At 37.8% G+C, this 24,508-nt stretch overlaps 1 protein-coding gene across 2 annotated transcripts in view; it reads left to right on the top strand.

Moving 5' to 3' along the window:
• The window catches only part of UNC5D (unc-5 netrin receptor D), a 584,232-nt gene extending 573,491 nt beyond the window's left edge, over nucleotides 1-10,741 (top strand). Inside the window, exon 17 of one of the 2 annotated variants that reach the window (XM_010370595.2) lies at nucleotides 6,434-10,741. In XM_010370595.2, coding sequence (XP_010368897.1) covers nucleotides 6,434-6,638 — 205 coding nt within the window. In that variant the 3' untranslated portion in view covers nucleotides 6,639-10,741. The remainder of the gene's footprint in view (nucleotides 1-6,433) is intronic. The other variant, XM_030937254.1, reaches the window with a different exon arrangement.
• The last annotated feature ends 13,767 nt before the right edge of the window (nucleotides 10,742-24,508 follow it).

The raw sequence follows: 24,508 nt of genomic DNA, 5'->3' as shown, positions 1-24,508 counted from the left end.
TTCTATGTAAAAATTTGGGTTTTAACTCATATCCACCATTGTAAGTTGGTCTATGTCTAGCAGGTGAAATTGGTAAGGTCAAGATTCAGAAGTTTCCAGTTCTGTCCTGGCTTCTACATAAACCATGGGCTTTTAATTGAAGCCAAGGGATGGAGATGGAGAAGTATCTGAAAGATAAAATTAATCATGGTAATAAAACAAATCCCCTGGAACTCAGGTGTATAGAAAGCATTCAGCTCAAGAAAACAAAATTAAATTTAATAAACCATTAGTACTCAATGAACTTACATAGATGAATGTATTCAGCTGTCTTCGCCTAAGCTTTAATCTGCTTGTCTCTGTATTTTACAGTTTATCTGTGCTCACTCAGAGTTCCAAAGGAAAAGATAAAGTCATTGAGTCTATAGGGCTTAGGGAAATGAATTGAAGACAAAATGATGCGAAAGTAAATTCCTAAAATTTAGAGATTAGATTGTTTAGGCCAGGCGCAACAGCTGAGACCTGTAATCTCAGCACTTTGTGAGGCAAAGATGGGCTGATTACTGGAGGCCAGGAGTTCAAGACCAGCCTGTGCAACATGGCAAACCCCCATATCTACTAAAAATACAAAAATTAGCTGGACATGGTGGCACATGCCTGTAATCCCAGCTATTCGGGAGGCTGAAGCATAAGAATTGCTGAAACCTGGGAGGTGGAGGTTACAGTGAACTGAGATCACACCACTGCACTCCAGCCTGGGAGACAGAATGAGACTCTGTCTCAAAACTAAAATAATTAATAAAAAAATAGAGAGTAGCTCATTTACATCTGCATGTTATATAACATCTTAATAACACTGCAAAAAATAAATCTTAGTTTTCAGAATTACCTCCATTGATCAGAATTTGAAAAAGCTATATCAAAAGATTCCCTGGAATCAATGCATAAAAAAGTTAACAATCTGAAGCATCTAAGATGAGGGTAGTTCACTTCATTAAAAATTTGTCAAAGAAAAAAATAAAGTTTCATTTTCAGGCATCTATCTGAATATTCAGGATTACTATTTTTGCTGATGTTCTGGTTCCATTTCAAAAAAAAAAAAAAAAATCAAGCACTCAGGAAATTGCTTAAAATCAACTATTGCTGTGAATTCTGTTTTGTAGTACTGTATTAACAATGTTCCCTGAATGGTGTGTACATTTACCTGCTGGTGCCCACATGCACCAGCATTATGAGGAGAAATAGGTCACATAGATTAGGATCCAAATAATTTCACAAGGAGATGAGATAGATACATTGCATACCAATTTCATAAAATCATAATGCATTTGCACACATGTAAGCTGCAAAATAATTCAACTATCTTTGAGAAGTAGCCTGTTGCATTGAGATTTTAGGTATATGTGTATGTATATATTTTTGAGACGAAGTCTTGCTCTGTCGCCCAGGTTGGAATGCAGTGGTGCAATCTTGGCTCACTGCAACCTCTGCTCCTGGGTTAAAAAGCAATTCTTGTGCTTCAGCCTCCCAAGTAGCTGGGACTACAGGCAACTGCCACCATCCCAGCTAATTTTTATATTTTTAGTAGAGACGGGGCTTTGGTCAGGCTGGTCTCGGACTCCTGACCTCAGGTGATCTGCCCACCTTGGCCTCCCAAAGTGCTGGGATTACAGGCATGAGACACCACGCTAAGCCTATATATTATTCTATTGTAAACAGATAGATGTAGTTTAATAGCGAGAGAAACACACTTACCCGTCCACATCCAAAGAATAGACTCAGAGGCACAAAGAACAGAGAAAGTGAGACTTTTTAATAGCGGTCTTGCAAGATCAGGTGTCTGGTAGACAGGCATACCTGGGGCAGCTACAGAAGGTAATTTATCTCCTAGCACACAAGTCCCTCCTCCAGTTCCTCATTGCTCGAGTACTATGGGAACAATCTTCCTGGATGTCACCTAAGTTTCATTATCCTCCTTATAAGGTTATACCCTGTCACATTCCCCGCTTAAGTTTTGATTTCCCAATAATGAAACTTTCTTCCCTCTTATGGACTGATCCCTCCTCTACATTCTGTTCACTTATGGCGACCTTCTAGGTACATGAGCTGTGTGGTTTGTTACATTCATAGTGCTTAGATTTATAATGTCTTGAAAATGGCATTTAAAATGCCATTTAAATGTTTTCTCACAATAGGATATCTGTTAACTGCAAAGTTGATTCTACTATTTTTAATAAGACCAATACATTCTTCTGTGTATGTATTAAAATTTAGTGGAATTTGAGATTTATGTTGTGCTGAATGTGCTTGTGTAAATTCAAAGTATAAATTTAAAATTTGCTTTGGGGAGCACATTTCACTTGCTACAATATGTTCAGAGACCTGCGCCAAGAGAGTTATATTTCTGCCTCTTTTGATCATTTAGCTTCCTTTAGCTGTGGGTGCCTATTCCACAAATCAGGACATTTGTGGGACTTTTCAGAACCATGTGACTGGCAGGAGTCATTCTCCGGTCCTTCTCTTCCTTGAGGCAGGTGTACTCACCAATATTTTTAATATTGTGTTGAGACAGTGATTCATTAGAAGCCTCAAAACCTACTTTTTATGCCTCTCTAACAGTTCTGTTATTGCATTTTTATGCCCTGGTGTTCCTGTCATGTCTTGAAATGTCAAAGATCCCCAAACATTTACCTAGGATAAAGTTCTCAGAGTGCCTGAGGCAGGACATAGAGCTAGAGATTCAGCAAGTTTGGCCATCTACTTGCTTATTTCAAATGCAGGAAGTTCAGCCTGATATTCTTTCAAATCACTACTAGCTATGGAAACCTACTTTAGGTTATAAGACAGCAGAGGAGCGAGGTCAGCATGGTGGCCTGCAGGCCACATCTGGCCTACCACCTGCTTGTATACGGCCCATGAGCTAAGGATGGTTTTCGCATTTTTAAATGGTCTGAAAAAAAGTCAAAAGAGTAATATTGTGCCACACATGAAATCTGTGTGACAATCAAGTATCAGTGTGCCACATGAAGTTTTATTGGCACACAGCCACGCTCATTCACTTAACATATTGTTTCTGTCTGTCTTTGCAATACCAAGGCAGAGTAGAGTAGCAGCAACACTGAGCATATGTGGTCCCCAAAACCAAAAACATTGACTATCTGGTCATTTACAGAGAAAGTTTGTCAACCCCGGTATAGAATAAAGTGTTAACTTTTAAGGTAGTAAGATCACAAAGATTCTAGTAATTCCCATAGGGCAAAAGTTCATTGTTGTTCAATAGCAAATACAAAATGTAAATATAAATCCTTAATAAGGAGAAAGTACTGCTGTTCTGTCGTTGTAGCTGTTGTTTTTGAAACAACAATAGAGATCATAAAGAATCATTTACCCATGCTAGAAACAAAAGAATGTCCATGGTCATCATTCTCATGATGAATATAAAAGAAGATTGTCACACAGGCGACCCAGAGCCCACTCAGGCCTTGTCTCCCAGTTTGCCTCTCTCCTAGCTATTCCTTCAGTTTGCCTTCTACCTGGGTTTTGGTGACAGTGTTTGTAGGAGTATATTGCAACTTTTCTTACAAACATCTCTACATGACAAGGAACAAGTGCCTATACTCAAAGTTGTTCGGTTTTGTTTGTCTTTTTTTTGAGACAGGGTCTCACTGCTGCCCAGCCTGGAATGCAGTGGTACAATCATAGCCCACTGCAGCTTTGAACTCATGGGCTTACGTGATCCTCCTACCGGAGCTTTCTGAGTAGCTGGGACTACAGGTGTGCACCACTGCACCCTGGCTAATTTATTTTATTTTTGTGGAGACAGAGGTCTTGCTATATTTTCCAGTCTGGTCTTGAACTCCTGGCCTCAAGTGATTCTCCCACCTGGGTCTCCCCAAATGCTGACATTATAGGCTTGAGCCACCACACTCAGCCAAAACAAATTTCTTAAAGAAGAGGAACTCAGATCCCTTCAACTACTTGACCAAGATTTGCTTTGCCATTTCTATTAGTATAGAAATGAATAACGATTAAAGAAAAAAGAAAAGGAGGAAGGAAAGAAAAGACGAAAGAAAAACTAAAGAGAATATTTTTAAGCTGGCCTTTTCTATTTCACAATTAAAGATGTCTATTAGTGGAACATACTTATAGTGCTATTTGGCAACCAACTGACTGTAAACAGGATCTTAAGACCTTTGAATAAAATAGCACTTTATTCACTCAGAATTGCTGTGTGTGTGTGTATGCATCTGTGGCTCTTGTAAATGGCAACTCGTCCTTAAAAGCTTATCTGTCGTCCGAGTGCTCCACTCTACATCAGTCCTCTTTGTGACCATAAGCTGGGTGTGGTGAGGGAAAGTAATACCATCCTCAAAATAGGAAATACTTGGCTGGCTCTGGAAAATCTTTTCAACTCATCAGAATTTACCAGAGATGACATTTCTATCCTTACTGTAAAAGTCCCTGTGAAAAACAGCGACCTTTAATCTTTTGTGTTTTTTCTTCATCATAGAAAAGTTATTGTCCTAAAGATTACCATGCTTTTACTGAAGATACCATGTCATCTTAAAAAGCATTGTAGGAATCAATTACTTGGCTGAAGAATGTGGAATAAACACCTGTCGTAGTATTATCATAAGTGCTGTAGCAGATTCAGAAAATCAATAGATATCATCCTTACCCTTCAGGTGTTTGTGGTCAAATTGGGAAGGCAGAACTAAAACACATATACAAACACACACACACACACACACACACACACACACACACGAAATATATAAGCATTTTTTTCACATGAAAGTTAAGTACAAGCATAAAAAGAGTTCAGAGAAGACATAAATCATTTTGGGAAAAGAGGAGATGAGCATTGAACCATTGGACACAGCCAAACACCACTGGGATTTCGAACCATTGAGACACACACAAAAAACGGAACCATTTTTTGCTGAGAAAAATGTACCCTTGTTCTTTCTTCCTCTTCATTGCCCCTTGCAGTAGAGAGGTATCAATGAGCATAATTAAACTTGTCCATTTGTGGGTGCGTATGATCTTGATAAACAGGATAAAGGGAGGAAGTGGACCTTCCTAGTGAACAGAATGGATTAAATTAAAGCAAGAAGCAAAGTGTTACCTAAGTCATGGTCAGTGGTTCAAAGAGCAAAATAAGACTGAGTGGGAGAAAAGACTATATATATATATATATATATATATATATACACACACACACACACATATACATAAATATATGTATAGATACACATATATACACACATATACATAGATATGTGTGTGTGTATATATATATATTAGGGATATCCATGTCTAGCTATGGATATTTATATATCCATATAAGGCCAGACCAAAGAAGTCATTGAAAACAACTAGAGTAGATATTTCATGACTGAGGAAATAGAATGCAGGGTATATTTGAGTTTGGAAAAACTAAAGATTTTGCTGTGATTTAGACCATAAAGTGAAAGAGTATAAATTAGGTATAGGTAGTAAACATGGAGAAGCTGATAAGCATGTTAAAAAGAAAAAAATATAAAAGGAAGAATCAAAAACAAATGGTCTAGTGTGAGAGATTAGAAAGATGGTTATAAATACTGGGATACTTGTTCTAGTTAGAAGGAGGACAACCTTGGAGGCACGGAGATACCAGTTTCTGATGCATTGCGTTTGTGGAGGTAGAGGCATCTATAATTGGAACAATCCCAAGGCCATTTAGAGATCTGTAATTAGCTCACGTTAACTTAAAGATTGGAGGTATAGATTTAGAATACTATCTACGTTGATAGCTACTCCATTTAGTATATAAGCCCACTGACAAAGAACAAGAAGTAATCAAAGATGAAACCTTGAAAGCCCTTATGTTTGCCAGCGTAGACAGGGGTCAAATATTTTGAAAAAATAGGAATGAGTGAAAGTATGACATAAATTAATGAAATACAGCATGTCAAGGGGATGGTCAAGAGGAAAACACACACACACACACAGTTCAAGGAAAGTGAGGACCCAAAAGACTTGGGTCCAAATGTGGTGCCTCATGCTTATAATCCCAACATTTTGGGAGGCTGAGGCAGGAGGATCACTTAAGCTCAGGAGGTCAAGGCTGCAGTGAGCTATGATTGTGTCATTGCACTCCAGCCTGGGTGACAGAGCAAGACCCTGTCTGTAAAACAAACAAGGAAGACAAAACAAGGAAGACAAAACAAACAAGGAAGGCAAAACAAGACTCGGGAGATGATAAGGTTATTGGTAACATTCCACAACACAGTTTCAATTGAGTGTTGAGATACAAATTAGACTGCCCCAGACCTGCCTTACTATAAGCTTTTTATCCCTTCTGTAAAAATATCTATTAAAATTCATTTTTAATTCTCTTATGATGATTGGTGTTTATTCCTTTATTTTCATGTTTTGTTTTGTTCTTTTTTGTTTAACTCTCTCCATCTAGGAATTTATCTTATTTCGCTACACAAAGTAGCCCATCTGCTGTCATTTTGAACCTGTGGGAAGCTCGTCATCAGCATGATGGTGATCTTGACTCCCTGGCCTGTGCCCTTGAAGAGATTGGGAGGACACACACGAAACTCTCAAACATTTCAGAATCCCAGCTTGATGAAGCCGACTTCAACTACAGCAGGCAAAATGGACTCTAGTCCACTTCCTCCCATGAGACAGAGTGATGGCCAGCTTGGGGACATTTGCTTTAAATGGGAAAGAAAGAGGCCGCTTTCTGCCCAATGGCATTGGGGGAATTCAGCCTTCATTTACAATCAGTGAGATTCCCCTGTGGAAGAAACTAAATTTTATATAGTTAAAACATGTTAATAGGGAAAAGTACAAGCTCTCTTACATATAAGAGGGCTCTATGATCTCCTTGGAATCCACGTTTGGGTTAACTCCTCAGATTTGTAGTGGCAAGGATGAAAGTGAGAGCAGAAGTAGCTGTGGGAAAAGATGAGCTACAATAATGCTGGGAAGGCAGAGATTGATTAAGTGCATGTTTTGAAACAGGTTTTTAATGATGTGCCCCAAAAGGCCAGCTGATTTTGGTACTAGATTGTCAGAGTTTTCTACCAACTGGCATCTGTGATATCAGAAATCATTGTAAAACTGGCTTATAGATGTGAAACAGGGTTGCCAACCCATTTGTATGACTTCAACAATGTCAAAGAGGGCATTGAATTTAGAATCTGAGCACATCACACCAGCACCAGCTCCCTGTCTCTTCTAGCCACTTAATGGAGACAAAATGGAGAGGCAAGACAGACCACAAACTAGTTCTTATAGTGTACGCCACCTTTTACTTTTTTCCTGAGACAAATCTACCCTTATTCTTTCTTCCTCTTCCTTACCTCTTGCAGTAGAGAGGTATCAAGGAGCATAATTAAACTTGTCAATATGGAAAGTTGTTTTTTCTAATGCAACAAAGCGGGACCATCTCTATTCCCATCTAAGCCACTCAAATTGCTGAGTGCTATTAGAACACAGCTTATTACATGGATATGGAGACAGGAGAGATTAAAGCAGATTCAAAAACACATGAACTACAGATGTCATAGGCCTCAAATCAGCTACAATTCCAGGAGGCATGTGTTGATCTAGTTCTCTAACATTGTTGTTACAAGAAAATGAGTTCGACTATATTTTTCAATCCAGATTCTTGAAATTGTCTAACATGTTGGTACTATGTCATCACAGAATCTCTCAGTAAGGCTATATGTGATCCTCATTTTGCCTCCTGGGAAATTAGCAGATAGTCTTTCCTCTAAATGATATCTGAGTAAATAGACTTGAGGAATACCTGTATACAGTGTCCCTGAAACCACATGCATTGTTCAGGGAGCCTTCACGCTATGACTATTCAGTCTCCTTGAATATGCTTTCTCTATAGAACCATTAACCTATGTCTATTGCTCTATGATTTTTTTTTTTTATATTAGGGGGCAGTGATATTGTGGAGGATGGAAATCCACAGATAATTCATGACCCTCATCTTATCACTTTGCTCCATCTTTTTATCCTATTAAATCATTTTTGACAAGATGTCCTGGTAGACTAAAGATGAACAGATTTGCTCTTGCTCATCTTCTGGTGGATATTTTACTTTGTTGTTCACAATCAGGACAACCAAAGTCAAGGACCCAGACAAACCACAAGGCAGCTAGTCAGCTACTTAGAGGTTGGTTACATTCAAATAAAAAGTAATCAGGGAATGGGGGAGGTGGGGAGTACTTGGCAGTTGGGATATGATCCATTTTTTTTAAACAACTTTTTTGTAGATCCCTTGTAAAAAAATGATAATAATGTTGTGAATCTCCATGCCACGTGAAAAAGGCCTAAAGATGAGTTGAACTTATGGTACCATGAGTAAGGTATGGAAGAACTCTTGAATGTGTGGTATATATGGTCCCCTATATTAGATAGAAGACTTTGCTACATGTAATTCAAAAGCATCTCGCTTTTCTCAGGAACCAAAGGCTTATGATATAGAACAAAGAAATCATCTTAGAACTGTCAAGCATATTTTTCACAATACCATGTCAAGATCAGGAAAACACCCTTTTGCTAGTGTGCTTAACTCATTTATTTCTTGTAGGAAACAATAGATAAACAGCATGAAAATGTAAATCATCTGACATCACTGATAGAATATCTGAAAGAGAGAGTAGATGGTCAACCAGTCACAAGTTGGTTGGCATGGGGTGGTTTGCAGAGGAAATCTGCATTCACTGTTGAGTAAAAACTTGTAGAAAACACATTATAGAGCTTATGTTAGAATCCATCTTGGAGGATTTTTGTTTTAAACCATCCTAAGCATTTTCCCTCTTCCCTTCTAATTGGAGTTATAATTGTTTCATCTATTCTGTGAATCTACACAGGTCTTTTTTTTTTTTTTTTTTAAGATGTTTAATACATTTTAAGTATTTTTAAATAGATGAAAATTCTAAATGATTTTCCCTCAAATCTATCTAGATTACTTTAGGATGAGACGAGATTGTTGTCAATCCCTGAAAGTCTGGAGTTCCCTCCCATGGATTTTTTTTTTTTCCTTTGGCCTAGGTTTTATAAACACACTTGAACATCATATCATATAGTATAACAAAGGAAGAAGTTAACACAATTCACCTCAGACTTCACCCTACAGTTCAATCAAATTCATCCTTCAGCCCATTTTGTTTCTTCTTTATGTTTCTCTTTTACTTATTTCTGCTAGGATCCTACATAGGATTTCTATAAAAATGTATGAAATTCTGTGGTCACTGCATGCCAGGATTGCACAGTATGTTACAATACAATTTCAAAGAGAACCCATGTTTGTGAGATTTACAGACCAAGGTGTGGGGGAGGAGGTGGAATTGCAGATCAGATAAAAAGTTAGCTTACACTTGAACTCAGTTATTCACTGTGACCTAAATTTAGTCCTATTATAATATGTGCCCATCACAACACAAATGCCCCTCTTAAAAGAGATTTACTCATCTATCCAAGGACTTAATTTGGAAATTTTACTGTCCTATTGCAAAATGAAACAAAATTAAAAGTGGCCTTGAGTACTTGGTGAGTTACTTAAAATTTTTACAAAAATATTGCACTCAATGCCAAGTCTTTCTGTCCTCAAAGATATTTAAGTCTAATAGTCATGCTTTAAATATGGCTTTAAATTATGCCACCAAAATGGTGCACTTCACAACTTCACCAGACTGTAGCATCATAAAGTTAATTTACAGTTTTTACAACATTGCTTGTACATTCTTACTGGTTTACATTAAAATCCTTTAAGCCAAAAGGAAGCTTGCTCTATAGATTTAAATGCAGACTTCATTTACTAGTGCAGGAAGTCTCATAAAACTCAGATGTACGCCCACAAAAATTGTATTGGCCTTTTTGTAAGAGATGAAAAAGAATTGACACAGTTCTCTTTAAAGAGAAGAACTTTTTTATTATTAGTTTTATCTCCAACTGCAGGTGGTGTCTTTTGCCGAGGTCTCTATATTTTTCTTTCAATTGTCTTTGGGAGGGCATATTAAGTCAAATCACTAAAACAGGGTTCTCTTTGGATTAAAAGTTCCGGATTTATTGCAACTATTTACCTTGAGAAACATTCTCAAGGTATCAGAACTTTCTCAAGGCATCAGAATTGATAAACAAATGTAGATGATTAAAATAGGATAATTGGTTTTAGATAGTATTTTCTACTTGCCAAACTTCTGGCAAATTTACCTGTGAATTTCAAAATGTTTTAAAATCTCTTGATATGCTTTTGTTTTTCCTTTGAGCCATTTTCTCTTCAATTTCTTAGTCCCTCTGCCCTCTGTACATGTGTTGAGTGATATAGCTATCAGACGTGTTGAAGGCAAAGTTCTAGCAGAGGTCTTTGTCCAGCTCTGTAAAGGTTACAGGAATCCTGAAGGAGCTGAGAAATCTTCCTCTCCGGCCCACTGTCTGGCCCATTGTCATTGTTTCCTCATGAAACATTGCAGAGTTTGAATCCTCAGTAACTCTCATTGACTGGACTAGAGGTGATGGCCACAGCAAATGGGAGAGCAAAATGTTGGCCTACAGAGAATGACACAATTGTATTCGCCTTTGGTGTTAGTTGCCATAGCGCTGTATTTGAAAATCGATGCTTTAGCCAAAAGCTGAATGGCCACCGTTTCCGTAGTTTCCACTGTTTTGTCTACATAGAATTTTCCTGAACTACAAGCAAAAATGTATTTTGTCCAATGTCACAGAAGTGAAAATGTTACTAATCTTAGACGTGTTGCATATTTTGTGTTTTTACGTTCCAAACTCTTTCAAAAGCTGCCGTTACAAAGCTGTTTGGCTGTATTGACAGCATGTGGTGTTTTTGCAAAAGCAATTCTAGGAGAGCCAGTGTCTACCATGAACTCCTCACATCCCCACTCCAGGGTCATTCACGACATCAAAATGGCAACTTGTACACTGTAATTCTTCGAAAAGTAACAGGGGATGGAAATCAGACCTGGCCGTTAGTCACTAGTGTGTAGTACCGTGATCTGAAGTAGGAAATTTAACTCACATAGAATAATTGTGGTTTTTGAAGCAGCTACTCATTGTTTTTTCCTTTTGCTGTGAAGATCATGGATTGGGAATGTCCTCATTGGGTGGACCTAAGGCAGTAACATTTAAACTTCATGTCCTAGCACCCGCCCTCCATCCGACCCAAAGATAAAAAAGGCAGAAAGCTTCATGGTTACGCCTAAGCTTAAAAATTCCCTTCCCCACTACTAATATTGAGTTTAGCAGGGCTCCATCTTATTTATTTTTCAAAAAAGTTATAGCTTTGAATTATAGACTATATTACTAAATTTGGTAAGGTAGTTCTTTGCATGAATGGGAATGTGTGTCAAAATACTTTCACAAAAGGCATGATTACAATGGAAATGCCCTTTTGCCTCCAGTTTTGCTAACCCTAAAAAGTATTTAACTAATTTCAAGCATTATTTACACTCAAATCCCAACATTGGCCAAATTATGTAATTCTCTTAAATTTTCATATATGTAGGTGGAGATTTAACTATGGTTCTGGTGAATCATAGAAAGGAGAGACAGGCCGGGCGCGGTGGCTCAAGCCTGTAATCCCAGCACTTTGGGAGGCCGAGACGGGTGGATCGCGAGGTCAGGAGATCGAGACCAACCTAGCTAACACGGCGAAACCCCGTCTGTACTAAAAAATACAAAAAACTAGCCGGGCGAGTTAGCGGGCGCCTGTAGTCCCAGCTACTTGGGAGGCTGAGGCAGGAGAATGGCGTAAACCCGGGAGGCGGAGCTTGCAGTGAGCTGAGATCTGGCCACTGCACTCCAGCCTGGGCGACAGAGCGAGACTCCGTCTCAAAAAAAAAAAAAAAAAAAAAAAAAGAAAGAAAGAAAAAAAGAAAAAGAAAGGAGAGACAATATTTGAGGGGAGTTTGTCAGCAGAATATCATGCCTTATGACCCCATTACTGAAACACAGACATTACAATCAGAAATAGACCTAATAATTCCAATATCCCTCCATTAGCTAGTTCCAATGATGCTGAGAGACAGAGCACCCTGTGCCAGGTGTCAGGAATATAAGCCTCAGCAGAGGGTAACTGAAAACTTTCAATCAGAAACACCCTCGGAGGTTTATGCTAGATTATGTAGGTCACTCCCATTCAAAACTTTTCTATACAAAGGTGGGAAAGCACTCAGAATCTGTGAATTTTCTGGTTGGAAAAACAATGTTCTCCTTTTCCAAATTGGAATAAAGACTCAGAATTACCCATTCTTCATAATGATATCTGATTGGTACATGCAACCCAGGAAGTCTCAACCTAGAAACGCTGCCAACCTAAGCATTTAGAGGAAAACTGGCTCATCTTCTGACCCAAACTCAAAACATATGAGTACTTGCATACCTCCATTTCTGCATGGAAGATGTTAAAACAGATTTCATTTTGTTCCGTTTATTTTGGGAAGGTGCGTGGGGGTGTTCTTTCAAGTGATTCACATCTCAAACCCATACCACTCTCAACTTTTATTTGATGTGTTCAAAGCCAAAAAATAAAATAAAATAAAGCAGGGCTGAACACTTAATTTGACATGAAGCTGAAGGAGTGAGCAAGCCAGAGGAGAGAGGTTGAATGAAGCATAGCCTTGGCTTCATACCACACTTTTTGTGCCTTGTATTATCAATGTAAATTCTGAATGTTGTACAGTAAATACTTGGATGGACTTCTTAGAAAAGGCTGCACTGGCTTCTTTTTCAGCACATGTACATATCTATAAATATATATACATATATATTTGGTAATGCCAAACAGCTGTGTTATATTGTATTGAACAAAATGGATGGTTTGGATGTTTTATGTAGAGTTTGCAAAAAAAAAAAAAAAAAAAAAACTGGATGGTTACAGACTTTTCAAGATAAATGTACAGACGTAAATTACTGCATATCAGTTATTTATGAATAAAAAGTCTTTTATTGACATTTTAGGATACTACATGAGTGGCACTTTGAAATCTCGATGAGGATGAGATTTGTATACCTCCTGCCAATGTCCTAGCAGGAGTTGGAATGCTCTCTGAAAGGACAATTTCCAAATACCTGTTAACATATGGAACAAAATTTCTTCCTCAAGCCTTGAGAGCGAGGCAGTGTTGTGAGACTACTGGAAGCAAGAAAATTGTCTTCTAACATCCCCACCCCAGTACATATACATACACACACACTTCCTTAGGATATAGTTTTATAGAATCCAAGGTCATCATAGGCATACCATAACTGGAATACTGGAATACCAATCACTTTGTTCCTCAAAATGCTTGGGCTGTTTTTTCAGACTGTATAGAACATTTTCTGCCCTTCTGTGGGAAGATGTTAATAGGTACATTGTTGTACATTGCAAATACATGTGGCTGATTAAACCTGTTTTAAGTGGTTTTAAAATGCTGAGAGCTCCCCCAAATTTACTCATAACTATTTAGGCCAGAGCCAGTTGAACCAGAATGTTCCACCCAAAGATGGCTTCTGGTCTATTTAAACTAGTTGGTTATAATTTTTTCAAACTTAGAGAACAGATCAGAGCCAGTTGAACCAGAATGATCCACCCAACGATGGCTTCTGGTCTGTTTCGTTGGTTATAATTTTTTAAAAAGGTCAATAGTTGACTTAAACCAGCTTTTTAAAAAATACCATTTCCATATAAAGACAACATTTCTTTTTTCAAATTAAGTTTTAAAAACTATGAAGTAAAATGAAATATTCTCTACACTAGGTTTTTGAAAATCTTTATGTATATGATAGCCAGGTGCCATGGCGCATGCCTGTAATCCCAGCACTTTGGGAGGCCAAGATGGGTAGATCACTTGAGGTCAAGAGTTCAAGACCAACCTGGCCAATATGGTGAAGCCTCATCTCTACTAAAAAAAAACACAAAAATTAGCTGGCTGTGGTGGCACATGCCTATAATCCCAGCTACTTGGGAGGCTGAAGCAGGAGAATTGCCCGACCCAGGAGGCAGAGGTTGCAGTGAGGCAAGATCACGCCACTGCACTGCAGCCTGAGTGACAGAGTGAGACTCCGTCTCAGAAAAGAAAACATTTATGTATATGATAGATCTGAAGGAGGGGAGTCTATGCAGCACTTCCTAAGCCCTGTTGACCATGTAATTCTTTTTCTTATGGGACTGCTAGGGACAGATAAGAATATTTACAAAGAGGCTGCGTTTGGTTCCAGCAGTTCTTTCTGACCACTTTAGGCAGAGCTTTCATGCTAATTAAAATATATTTAATCTACTGGCCTAATGAAAATTAGTTGAAATTAACTTAAACGAGGTAACTCAGTTATAGTTATGCAAAACCAGACCCCAAATCTCAGAATTATTTGAATAGTTAGAGCAAGTAAACCCAATTTGAGTTCCTCAAAATAGATTTTAACTAGAAGAATGATGTGACAAGCATAAAGATCTGGATGTAACTAGTTCATCTGGATGAAAATGTAACAGATTGGCTTGAACCTGTAATAAACTATTCAAAAAAATTGTATCTTCATTTAAAAGCTGCGTTATTGAGTTAGGAACTAATTCTGAATGGATTAAGTTAGTTTGGATGAATTTATGCTTTTTTTATATAGTGAACATTTGTTAGAATTTGATTTTATTCTGACAGGGGTTAACTCATTCACTCAAAAAATAGTTATTTAGCATTTTCTCCATGATAGCAGAGTCTGGGTTCAAGTCTTGACTCAATCATTTTGCACTTGATGTCAGGCAAAATGATTTCTGCTTCATTTATAATATACGGATAAGAAGAGAATTGTATATTTTCCCCAAAGTCTAAACATTACGTGAAAGGGTTCATGTAAAGCCATTAGCATACTCCATGGTCCTTAGTAAACAGTCAGTGAGGGTTTCCTTTCATCTTATTTTAGAGAGGTGGTATGCATAGTAGTTAGCAGAATGAGCTTGCAAGCAGATAGGCTTGGATGGGAATCCTGAGTCCCCACTTTGGATTTGTGACCTTGGCCAAGAGACTATCTCTGAAAAATGACAATCATATCCAGCTCACAGGGCATAAAGTAAATGTTCAAGAACTGTTTTAACCATAAACACATCTACAACTGTTTCTGGCTAGTTTTGCTTCTGAACAACAATACATCCTGGAGTATTCGTTATATACACATAGTGAGGTTACAGCAGGACCAATAGTGTACTCAATGTTAGTATCTTTCTGATACCTAAAATTTACTTAAGAAAGAAAAAAACATGTCTTACTGACCCTGAATTAAGTGAAATGCAACTTATTTTCTGATATAAAGGTTAATGCTTCATAAAGTGAGTTAAAAATACCCTAGTAAAGTCCCGTATTTTCATACCACATAGGATGATTTTAGGAAAGAACTTAGAGTTGATCATGAGGCAAATGCATGTTTAAGGGATATCTAAGACAAATCGCCTTTTGTCTAAATGTTAGTGTTCCTGAATAAAGTAAGTGCTCCACCAATGAGGCGATCCATTCTCTGGTTTTCAGATAACACCAGGGCCTTAAAACCATGAGTTTTTGCACAAATTAAACACTAAAGAGTTATGCAAGCACTATCATCTGCTGTGTGCTAGATCTCTCTGCTACTATCAGACATTCACAATTAGGGCATTAACCCAGCTTTTAAGAAGCTCACTATCTCCAACTCAAGAGACTATTATACCATCCAACAGAAAGTGTTAGGAAAAAGGAAAGCACCACTGTTAAGATAAAACAAAGGAGGAACACTGAAACACGATTGTGTTGTGTGAGGGCAAGTTCCATGGGGAAGCTGCCATTGAGCTAAGACCTAAAGGTGGTCTATTAATAAAGTGACTTCTAGAATAACAGTGTATAACAAACCCTAGAATTTGTGGCTTAAAATGACACCCATATATTATTCACATAAATGTATGGCTCAGCGGGGAGCTAAACCTGGCACGGTTGACCTCAGCTGGATTCAGGCATGTATCTACAATTAATTGAAAGATTGAGCTGGCCTAGTTCTTCCAGTTTAGCCTCCTTCCACATTTGGGGCCTTGCTTAGGACAATAGGATGGACTACACTCTGCTCCTTGTGCCTCATGGTCCAATAGGTTAGGCTGGATGTGTTCTCATGGTAAAGGCAGAAAAAGAGATGTGTGAAGTCTCTTGTGAAGCCTACACTTGGAATATCATCATTTCTTTTTTGCAATATTCTAATGGCTAACATAACCCACAAGACCTGCCCACTCAAGGGATAAGGAAATATAATCCACTTCTAGATGAGAATTGCTGCAAAATCACACTGTAAAGGGTGTGGATACATGAAGGGATGGAGATCTGGGACCATGGTTTCAATTTCTCCATCAGAGATGAGTAGGAATTTGTCAGACAAAAAATAAAAAAGGAAGAACATTCAAAGAGAAAGATTAGCAATGGCAATTAATAAGGGTTTTATTTAAGAGAGGCAGCCAGACTATTGTTATGTCTCTAGTCCTTAAAACCCTGAGTCTTCTACAGTAGCACTCCCCAAACTTCTCTTCTATGTTATTGGATTCTGATCCCATGATTAGCCATACTTAGAAAAGGATGAGTTAATTTCTTTTACAGAGGTTTATTTATTGTGCAATCTCTCAAAGGTTTTAACACAATAATGGTAGTTATTTTCAGTGCAGTCAATATGCTAGACACTTTATATGCATTCACTTATTTTAATCCCCTAGCAATCATATGAAGGCAGTACAATTATTGCTCATATTTTGTAAATGGAGAAACTGAGGAAAAGAGAAGTTAATGTGCATTTTTAATCACTCCACTGCAGCTATTTTAATCACGATTTTAATTTAATATTTTGAAATCAGCATATTTTAATCACTCCACTGCAGTCATTGCAATTTTGCTCTAAGCCTCAGAGCAAATATTTGTAGCATTTTCCAAGTATTTATCATTGCCTAACTCTTACTTAATGAGCTGTAGTAACATCTCAAAGTTCACATTTTGGTATATATTTTCTCTAAAGATATATGAGATAAAGTGTGTGCTCCATGCTGAATTAATTTAGTCCAGATTTTCTTACATTTCTGTTTTCTCATCTATCCACCCATCTCTCTGCAATTAATAAAATTTCATAGTTTTAAACATATAAGCCCATAGCAACCTTTTTAACATTATAATTCTTGCCTGTGAATGCTTGATTTAACCATGTTTCTCTATAACTCATAAGAAATACATCCTTAAAACTGTAAGAATTAGTTATATTTTTGCTAAAACTTATAACAACTACTTCTTTAAAAAGTTGGAGGCATGTTTATAATCAATTAAGTAACTTGTGTCAAGTCATTGCAATTTTGCTGTAAGCTCAGAGTAAAATTCAATGTGTCATTTCTTTCAAAGGAATGTTCGGTGTCCAGCCAGTGGTAAGATGCTCTGCAGCTAAGTGAGAAAATCCTGAAATAGGATGAGAAGGCATGTGTTCTAATCTCAGCTCTCATGCCTACCAGTGGAGTCACAGACAATTCATTTCATTTTTTGAATCTCGGTTTTCACCTCTGTAAAATCAGCATTATGAATATCCTGCCACATTTCCCATATTTGGCTACAGCAGGGGTTAAATGAAATACCACATGTAAAGGGGAAAAAAGCTTTGTATTCTAGTAAGTGCTATGCAGGTACGTGTTTTAACAGAATGGGAATCGTCTACTGACTGTCAAAGACTAAACAAAAGACTAGAAATTAATTATTTTAGAGCAATTTGTTAGAAATACACATAAAAATTTTAAATGACCATGACTTGTTCCTTCATCTCCAATTCCTAGGCTGAATAATTTAGCTAGAATAGCCAGAGAAACAAGTAGTCTCTTCTTCTAGTATCATATCTTTAAAAATTCAAAGACTGAAAAAGATTATCAGTATGTGTTTGTGGTTAGCCATGTCCTAAGTGAAAAATTATACAAAATCCTAAAGTCAACTACATATTTGTTTTTATCACTGAAAGAGATAAAAGTTAACACTTCTTACTCTAGGCTTTTATGGGCCCAAACTATCATTTCTTTTTACTGTCCTTTAAAATCTAGGCAAACAAGAAAACACAATTCACATTTAATTGTGCCTTCTATTGTCTCACTGCTTTACAGTGAGCTTATTTTTTAAAATAACATTTACTGTGTGTAACTATAAAGGAAGCACTGTAGTACACAATGGAAATTCAGTAGTAAACAAAAAATATCCCATTCTCACAGAGATTTCACTCTTGTGGGGAAAGACAGGGTAAAGGCTAAATAAGTGAAATACAGAGTAAGTTAGATGCAGAAAAGAGGAATAGGGTATCTGGGGGTGTGATTTGGTTCGTGTTTTGTTGTTGTCGTTTTTAGAAACAGGGTGTCACTCTGTTGCCCAGGCTGGAGTGCAGTGGCACCATCATAGTTCAGGGCAGCATCCAACTCTCCAAATTCTGAGCTCAAGTGATCCTCCTGCCTCAGCCTCCTGAGTAGCTAGCACTACAGACACATGCCACCACATCCAACTAAATTTTAAAAATTTTTTGGTAGAGAGAGAATCTTGCTATGATGCTAGGCTGGTCTCAAACTTCTGGCCTCAAGCCATCTTCCTGCCTTGGCCTCCCAAATAGTTGGGAATACAGGCAGGAGCTACTGCACTCGGCCATTGGTTTGTATTTTTAAATAGAATTGTCAGACAAGGCCTCATTGAGAAAGTGACTTTTGACTAAATACCTGAAGGAGATGAGAGAGTGAATCAGGAAGATCCTTGGAAGGAGAGGATTCAAAATCAAGGAACCAGCAGCTGTAAAGGCTTTGAGTTGGAAGCGTGCTGCACCTATTCAGGGAGCAGCAAGGTGGTCAGTGTGAGCGAGAGAATAGGAGGAGGTGAGTTCAGAGAAGCGAAGGGGTAGATCATAGATGACTTACCAGGCTCTAGCTTATACTCCATGTGAAATGGGGAGCTATCAGAGGAATTTGAGCCGTGTCAGCAGAATCACACTAGCAACTAGAGAACATGTTGGGGAAGAAGGAGGGAAGCAGGGAGATTACTGCTGTAGTAATTCACAGGAGACGACTGTGAGTTGGTGTAGGGCAATTGCAGTAAAGTTGATCAGAGATGTCTGAATCATAGATATATTCTCAAGGCAGAGCTGGCAGAATTTGCTGATGTAACAGATGCATCTTGTGAAAGGAAGAAATCCATGATGACTCCAGGGTTTTGGTCTAAGCAACCAAAAACATGGAGATGCCACTAACTGGGATGGAGTCTTATGGAGACAGGTTTTGAGGAAAGTGGAGACCAGAAGCTCTATTTTGTGTGTTTGAGGTTCACAGCACCTATGAGATACACAAGTGAACATTTGGATTATACATCTGTGCTTATCAGTTTGAAGCTCAAGGGAGAGGTATACGCTTGGTAGTTGCCAAAATACAAACAATTCTCATGTCTCCCTAAAACATATACAAGCAAGCTGTACTGTGACCACCTTGGGCACATGTTGTCAGGACCCCCTGAGGCTGTATCATAGGTGCCTTCTTAACCTTGGCAAAATAAACTATCTAAATTGATTGAGACCTGTCTTAGTTACTTGTGAATTCACAAGTGCTTTGAAAAGAAACCAACTCTTATGTCTAAAAGAATTTTGTAGTGATAATACATTGATACAAGTCTTTATATTATTAACAGAAAAATGTTTTCAAAGACTTTAAAACCTCACATGCAGGGAAATATAAAAAAGATAGGACAAGAGTTTTATTTACTTCATTCACTAATGAAGAAGTTGATAAGATGTTATAAATCAGTTCAAAGAAGAATTGAAGAATGATACACATGTCCATATACATGTATTTTAAATCATGAGACTCCACCAAGCCTTGAGACACTCAAAAATTAAGACCTTCAGGAGATGAGAAGAAATCTGTAGAGACTGGGAAAGAGCAGCATGTGAGGTAAAAGGGAAATCAGGAGAGTGATGTCAGAGGAAGGGAAGAATGGGCAACCAAGAAATGGGCATGGGCTGGGCATGGTGGTTCATGCCTGTAATCCCAGCACTTTGGGAGGCCAAGATGGGCAGATCACCTGAGGTCAGGAGTTTGAGACCAGCCTGGCCAACATGACGAAACCCCATCTCTATTAAAATACAAAAATTAGCCAGGCATGTTGGTGCACACCTGTAATCTCAGCTACTCAAAAGGCTCGAGGCAGGAGAATCGCTTGAACCCAAGAGGTGGAGGAGGTTGCAGCGAAGCTAAGATTGCACCACTCCAGCCTGGGTGACAGAGAGAGACTCCGTCCCAAAAACAAAAACAAAAACAAAAAAACAGTGGGCATAATCGGCTGTCTCAGATGCTGCTGATAGGTCAAGTATGATGGGGATTAGTAAGTGGCCTTTGGATTTAGCAATGTGGACATTCTTTATGATCATGGCAAGATCAGTTTAGGTGGAGTATGGTGTTGGAAAGCCTATTTTAAAGTAGATTCAAGCAAAAAAAAAATGAGAAGAGAAAAAAGGAGCAAGCACATATAATCCATCCTTTTGAGGAGCTTTGCTGTAATGGGAAGAGAGATCTTTTGTTTCTTTTGTAAAGGAAGTCAAAGTGCGATTCTTGAAACTGTGATTGTGGAGGTGAGTATTCATTGTAAACAAGGTCTGTAAAGGAGGGTTTTCAATCTTGGCCCCATTGACATCTGGGGCTGGAAAATTCTTTGTTGTAAGGGACTGTTATGTGCTTTATAGGCTATTTAGCAGCTTCCCTATCCTGTACCCACTAAATTCCAGTAGCACCTACTGGCTAGGACAATCAAAAACATCTCCAGACATTCCCATATGTTCCCTTGGAAGCAAAATTGCCTGCAGTTGAGAACCACTGGTCTATAACAATGATGGTAAATAGCTGAGACAAGGTAAAAAATAAAGTCATTGGAGAATCAAAATTCAAGTGATTGAAAGAATAAGGAGGTAGAAAAATCATCTATATGTTTATCAAAATCTCCAAAAATTAGAAAAGAAGCATGCTGAATAGAATGACACTGAGCCAGAGTTAATTCTTCTGTGAACAAGGGGAACTGACTTAGGCATCAGATGATCGCAACCAGGAGAGATAGTGGGTAGCATTACCTCAAAATAGGAGCATCAAAAATGGAAAATATTAGGGAGAGAAGTGGGAAAGTGATCTGGAAATGGCAACGAGAAGGAGAAAGAACTCCTACCCCACCTCCAGGGGTAGAGAAAATATAGGAGCGAAAATAGCAACCCCTAAAAAGGCTACAGTAGTTTTAAGGAAGAGCTGGGTTTCGGTAAGAGCAAAAAAGAAGGCAACGGAAATTTATGAGGATATAAAGAATTTTGCTGATGACTGAAGGTACTGGAAAAGGACTTCGAAATTTGGGAAGACTGGGAGATGGGTCAGATGCACAGACACTTGCGAGGAGTATAGTACAAGAGATAAGGATGTCCTGGAAAAAAGGGCATCCTTTAGAGATGTACCTTGGCAGGGATAAAGAACACTATAATAGTAGGCACTAAAATGGAATAAATTAACGAATGAATTGAATAAAATTTCACTTGGTTTATGCGCTTATTTATACATTTCAACATTTACTTGGTTTATGCCTATAAATTTTCCTTAAATCATAGTGATGTAGGTAGTAATGAGCTTATTTAACAAAATAAAATAGAGAAATGAAGGGCTTAGGCAAAGATTACAAAACTAGTTAGTGGCAGGGTTTAAATTAGGTCTACTTACGGAGTGCTACTGTTCTTAAAAATACATTGCCTGGATGTCTCTTCAGCCATAAGGTATGTAGTTCAGAAAGTCTTCCTAATTCAGAAGCAGCATTTAGGACTACTAAAGGATAGACAACCAAGGTATACAATGAAAGAGTTATACATGCTGTAGCTTTTCGGCGCTATGCAAGTCTAAGCTGTGCAACTCACCAGGGAACCATTAGAAGACACTACAGTTGGTTGAGACACATCAGCGTCTTCTCCAGACTTCCTTCCTGATGCAATCAGAAGAAATGAATGCATAAAAAAGAGTGTGTAAACCAAAAATAAAATGACCTGATGATTTCATTGGACCCCTCCTCTCAGCCAAAGGCATTCCAGAGTCAACCTGAAAATCTAGTTCAGGCAGTGGCGGTGGAGGGGATCAGGCACGCCTCATTATACCCTCCAGCATTAACATCAACACAAAATCCTTTAGTCAGGACCTCCTGAGGCTGTGTAACCAGCATGTTCTTAAAGTTGGCAAAATAAATTGAGACCTGTCTCAGATACTTATGGGTTCACAACACTTTGCAAAGAAAACTACCCTTATGTCTAAAATATTTTTGTAGTGAATACATTTATATAAATCTTTATACTAAAATAAATGTTTTCAAATGGTTAAAAACATGGCACACATGCAAATATAAACAAATGACAAAAATTTATTTACCTCATTCACTATGAAGAAGTTGATGTTAAAAATCAGTTCAAAGAAGAATTTGAACAGATACATGTGTGCATACACACTATGTACATACATGTATATGTAAATGAGAATTCTGAAGTGAATTTGTTAATACAGGCAAAACTGTTTAAGATCTTGTATCGTATACAGTAATAATAAATACAAAATTGTCTACAGGGAATATCAATCTACATGTGAATACCTAATAGGGCAATAAAGATCGGGTTATCTTTCCTACCAGAGTGGAAATTAATTGTATCTGAACAAAATTCCTTTGCATTTCTATGGAGAAGAGACATTTGCAAGACTTCAGATTTTCATCATTTAACTTCTACCCCTGCAGAACTAATAATGTAACCAAGTCAATAGAGGTCAAAGAAGTATACCCCATGGAACTAGATAATCCTAAAAGGTCAGCTAGGCACACCCAATACTCCACTTTTTTTTGTGCATGTTCAAGTCTTCAGCAACTTTTTCTTGACAATGTTGTGTGTCTTGGAAATTTGCTGGGAGTCTTTTATTTGTGTATCATCTCTCAATAACTTTCCAAGTAACTTCTATGGGTTTTTCCCCCCTTCTTTTACCCCAAGAATTGGCAGGCCTTTTCTTTTTTTGTGTGTAAACAAAAAGTATCTGAGACAGGTTCCAATCAGATTGAGAGAGTGTATTTTGCTAAGGTTAAGGACTTGCCCGTGGTACAGCCTCAGGAGGTTGTGACGACATGTACCCAAGATGGCTGGTGTATAGCTTGACTTTACACATTTTAGGGAGACATAATAATTTAACAAATACATGTAAGATGTACACTGGTTCAGTTCAGAAAGTCAGGATAACTCAGAGCAGGGCTACTAGGTTATAGGTAGATTTAAAGGTTTTCTGATTGGCAATTGGGTGAAAGAGTTATCATCAATAGAAAAGAATATCTGGGTTAAGATAACAGGTTGTGAAGACCAAAGTTTTATCATGCAGATGAAGCCTCCAGGTAGCAGGCTTTAGAGAGAGTAGATTGTAAATGTTTCTTATCAGACTTAGAGAGTCTGTTTAATCAGTAATTTCAAAAGAGAGGGGAGTATAATGAGGCATGTCCAGCTCCCCCTTCCCATCATAGCCTGAACTAATTTTTCAGGTTAACTTTGGAATGCTTTTGCTGAGAGGATGGGTCCATTCAGATGGTTGAAGGGCTTATAATTTTATTTTTGGTTTTCATTTGCTACCAACATCAGTAACTTAACATCTGTAATGACTAAGGGAAGATAGAGGTCATATGGCCTCTCTTGCTCTCCATCCTTGTCTCTAAATCTAAGCAATTGCCAATCCTGAACTTGTTTGAGAATTGTTTTTCACAGTCTTTGTAATGAGGTTAGCCTGTAGGGGTATAAAAGAAGTCTGTTCAATGCGTGAGGCTTCATTCATCACTGACATGTACCAATTACCCTATTTTTCTTTCTTTCCTATATATTTTTTTCTTTTCATATAATTAAACTCAGGAGGACTTGATATTTGTCTTCAAATATTTGAAAGTCTGTCACATGAAAGACAAATTAAACCTGTTCTGTCTAGTCCCAACTAATAGAACTAAGACCAATTCTGCAGAAACTACAAGAGTCTTTTATTTCTTTTATAGTGAGTATAATTTTTACAGAGCTGTCCAAAACTAGGATGAGCTTTTAAGGAATCTTAAAAGCTTCTCATAGTTATGATCCATGGCATTCATTGAAATGCAAATAGTTCCAAGCTCTCTTTGTTGACATTCTTTCCAGTTTTTGATTAATCCTTTCTTCCCAAACCCTCATCAGTTTTCCTCTTTTCCTTCAAAATGAGACTTTGGTCCCTCCCACTTAATAGATTTTCATTCCCTAACCCAAGATTGAGCAAACTGTTTTGGAAGGCCAGAGAGTAAACATATTAGGTGCCTTACAGACCACAAGGTCCTTGCTGAAACTTTAAACTCTACTATTATAACATAAAAGTAGTCGTAGAGCATATGTAAGTAAGTGTGGCTGTGTTGCAGAAAAACTTTATGGACATTGAAATTTGATTTTCTTATAATGTTATGAATTTGTAATATCACCCTTCTTTTGG

Source organism: Rhinopithecus roxellana, chromosome 9 (assembly GCF_007565055.1).
Source record: "Rhinopithecus roxellana isolate Shanxi Qingling chromosome 9, ASM756505v1, whole genome shotgun sequence".
Taxonomy (NCBI): domain Eukaryota; kingdom Metazoa; phylum Chordata; class Mammalia; order Primates; family Cercopithecidae; genus Rhinopithecus; species Rhinopithecus roxellana.
This window is presented reverse-complemented; position numbering and strand designations above follow the sequence as displayed.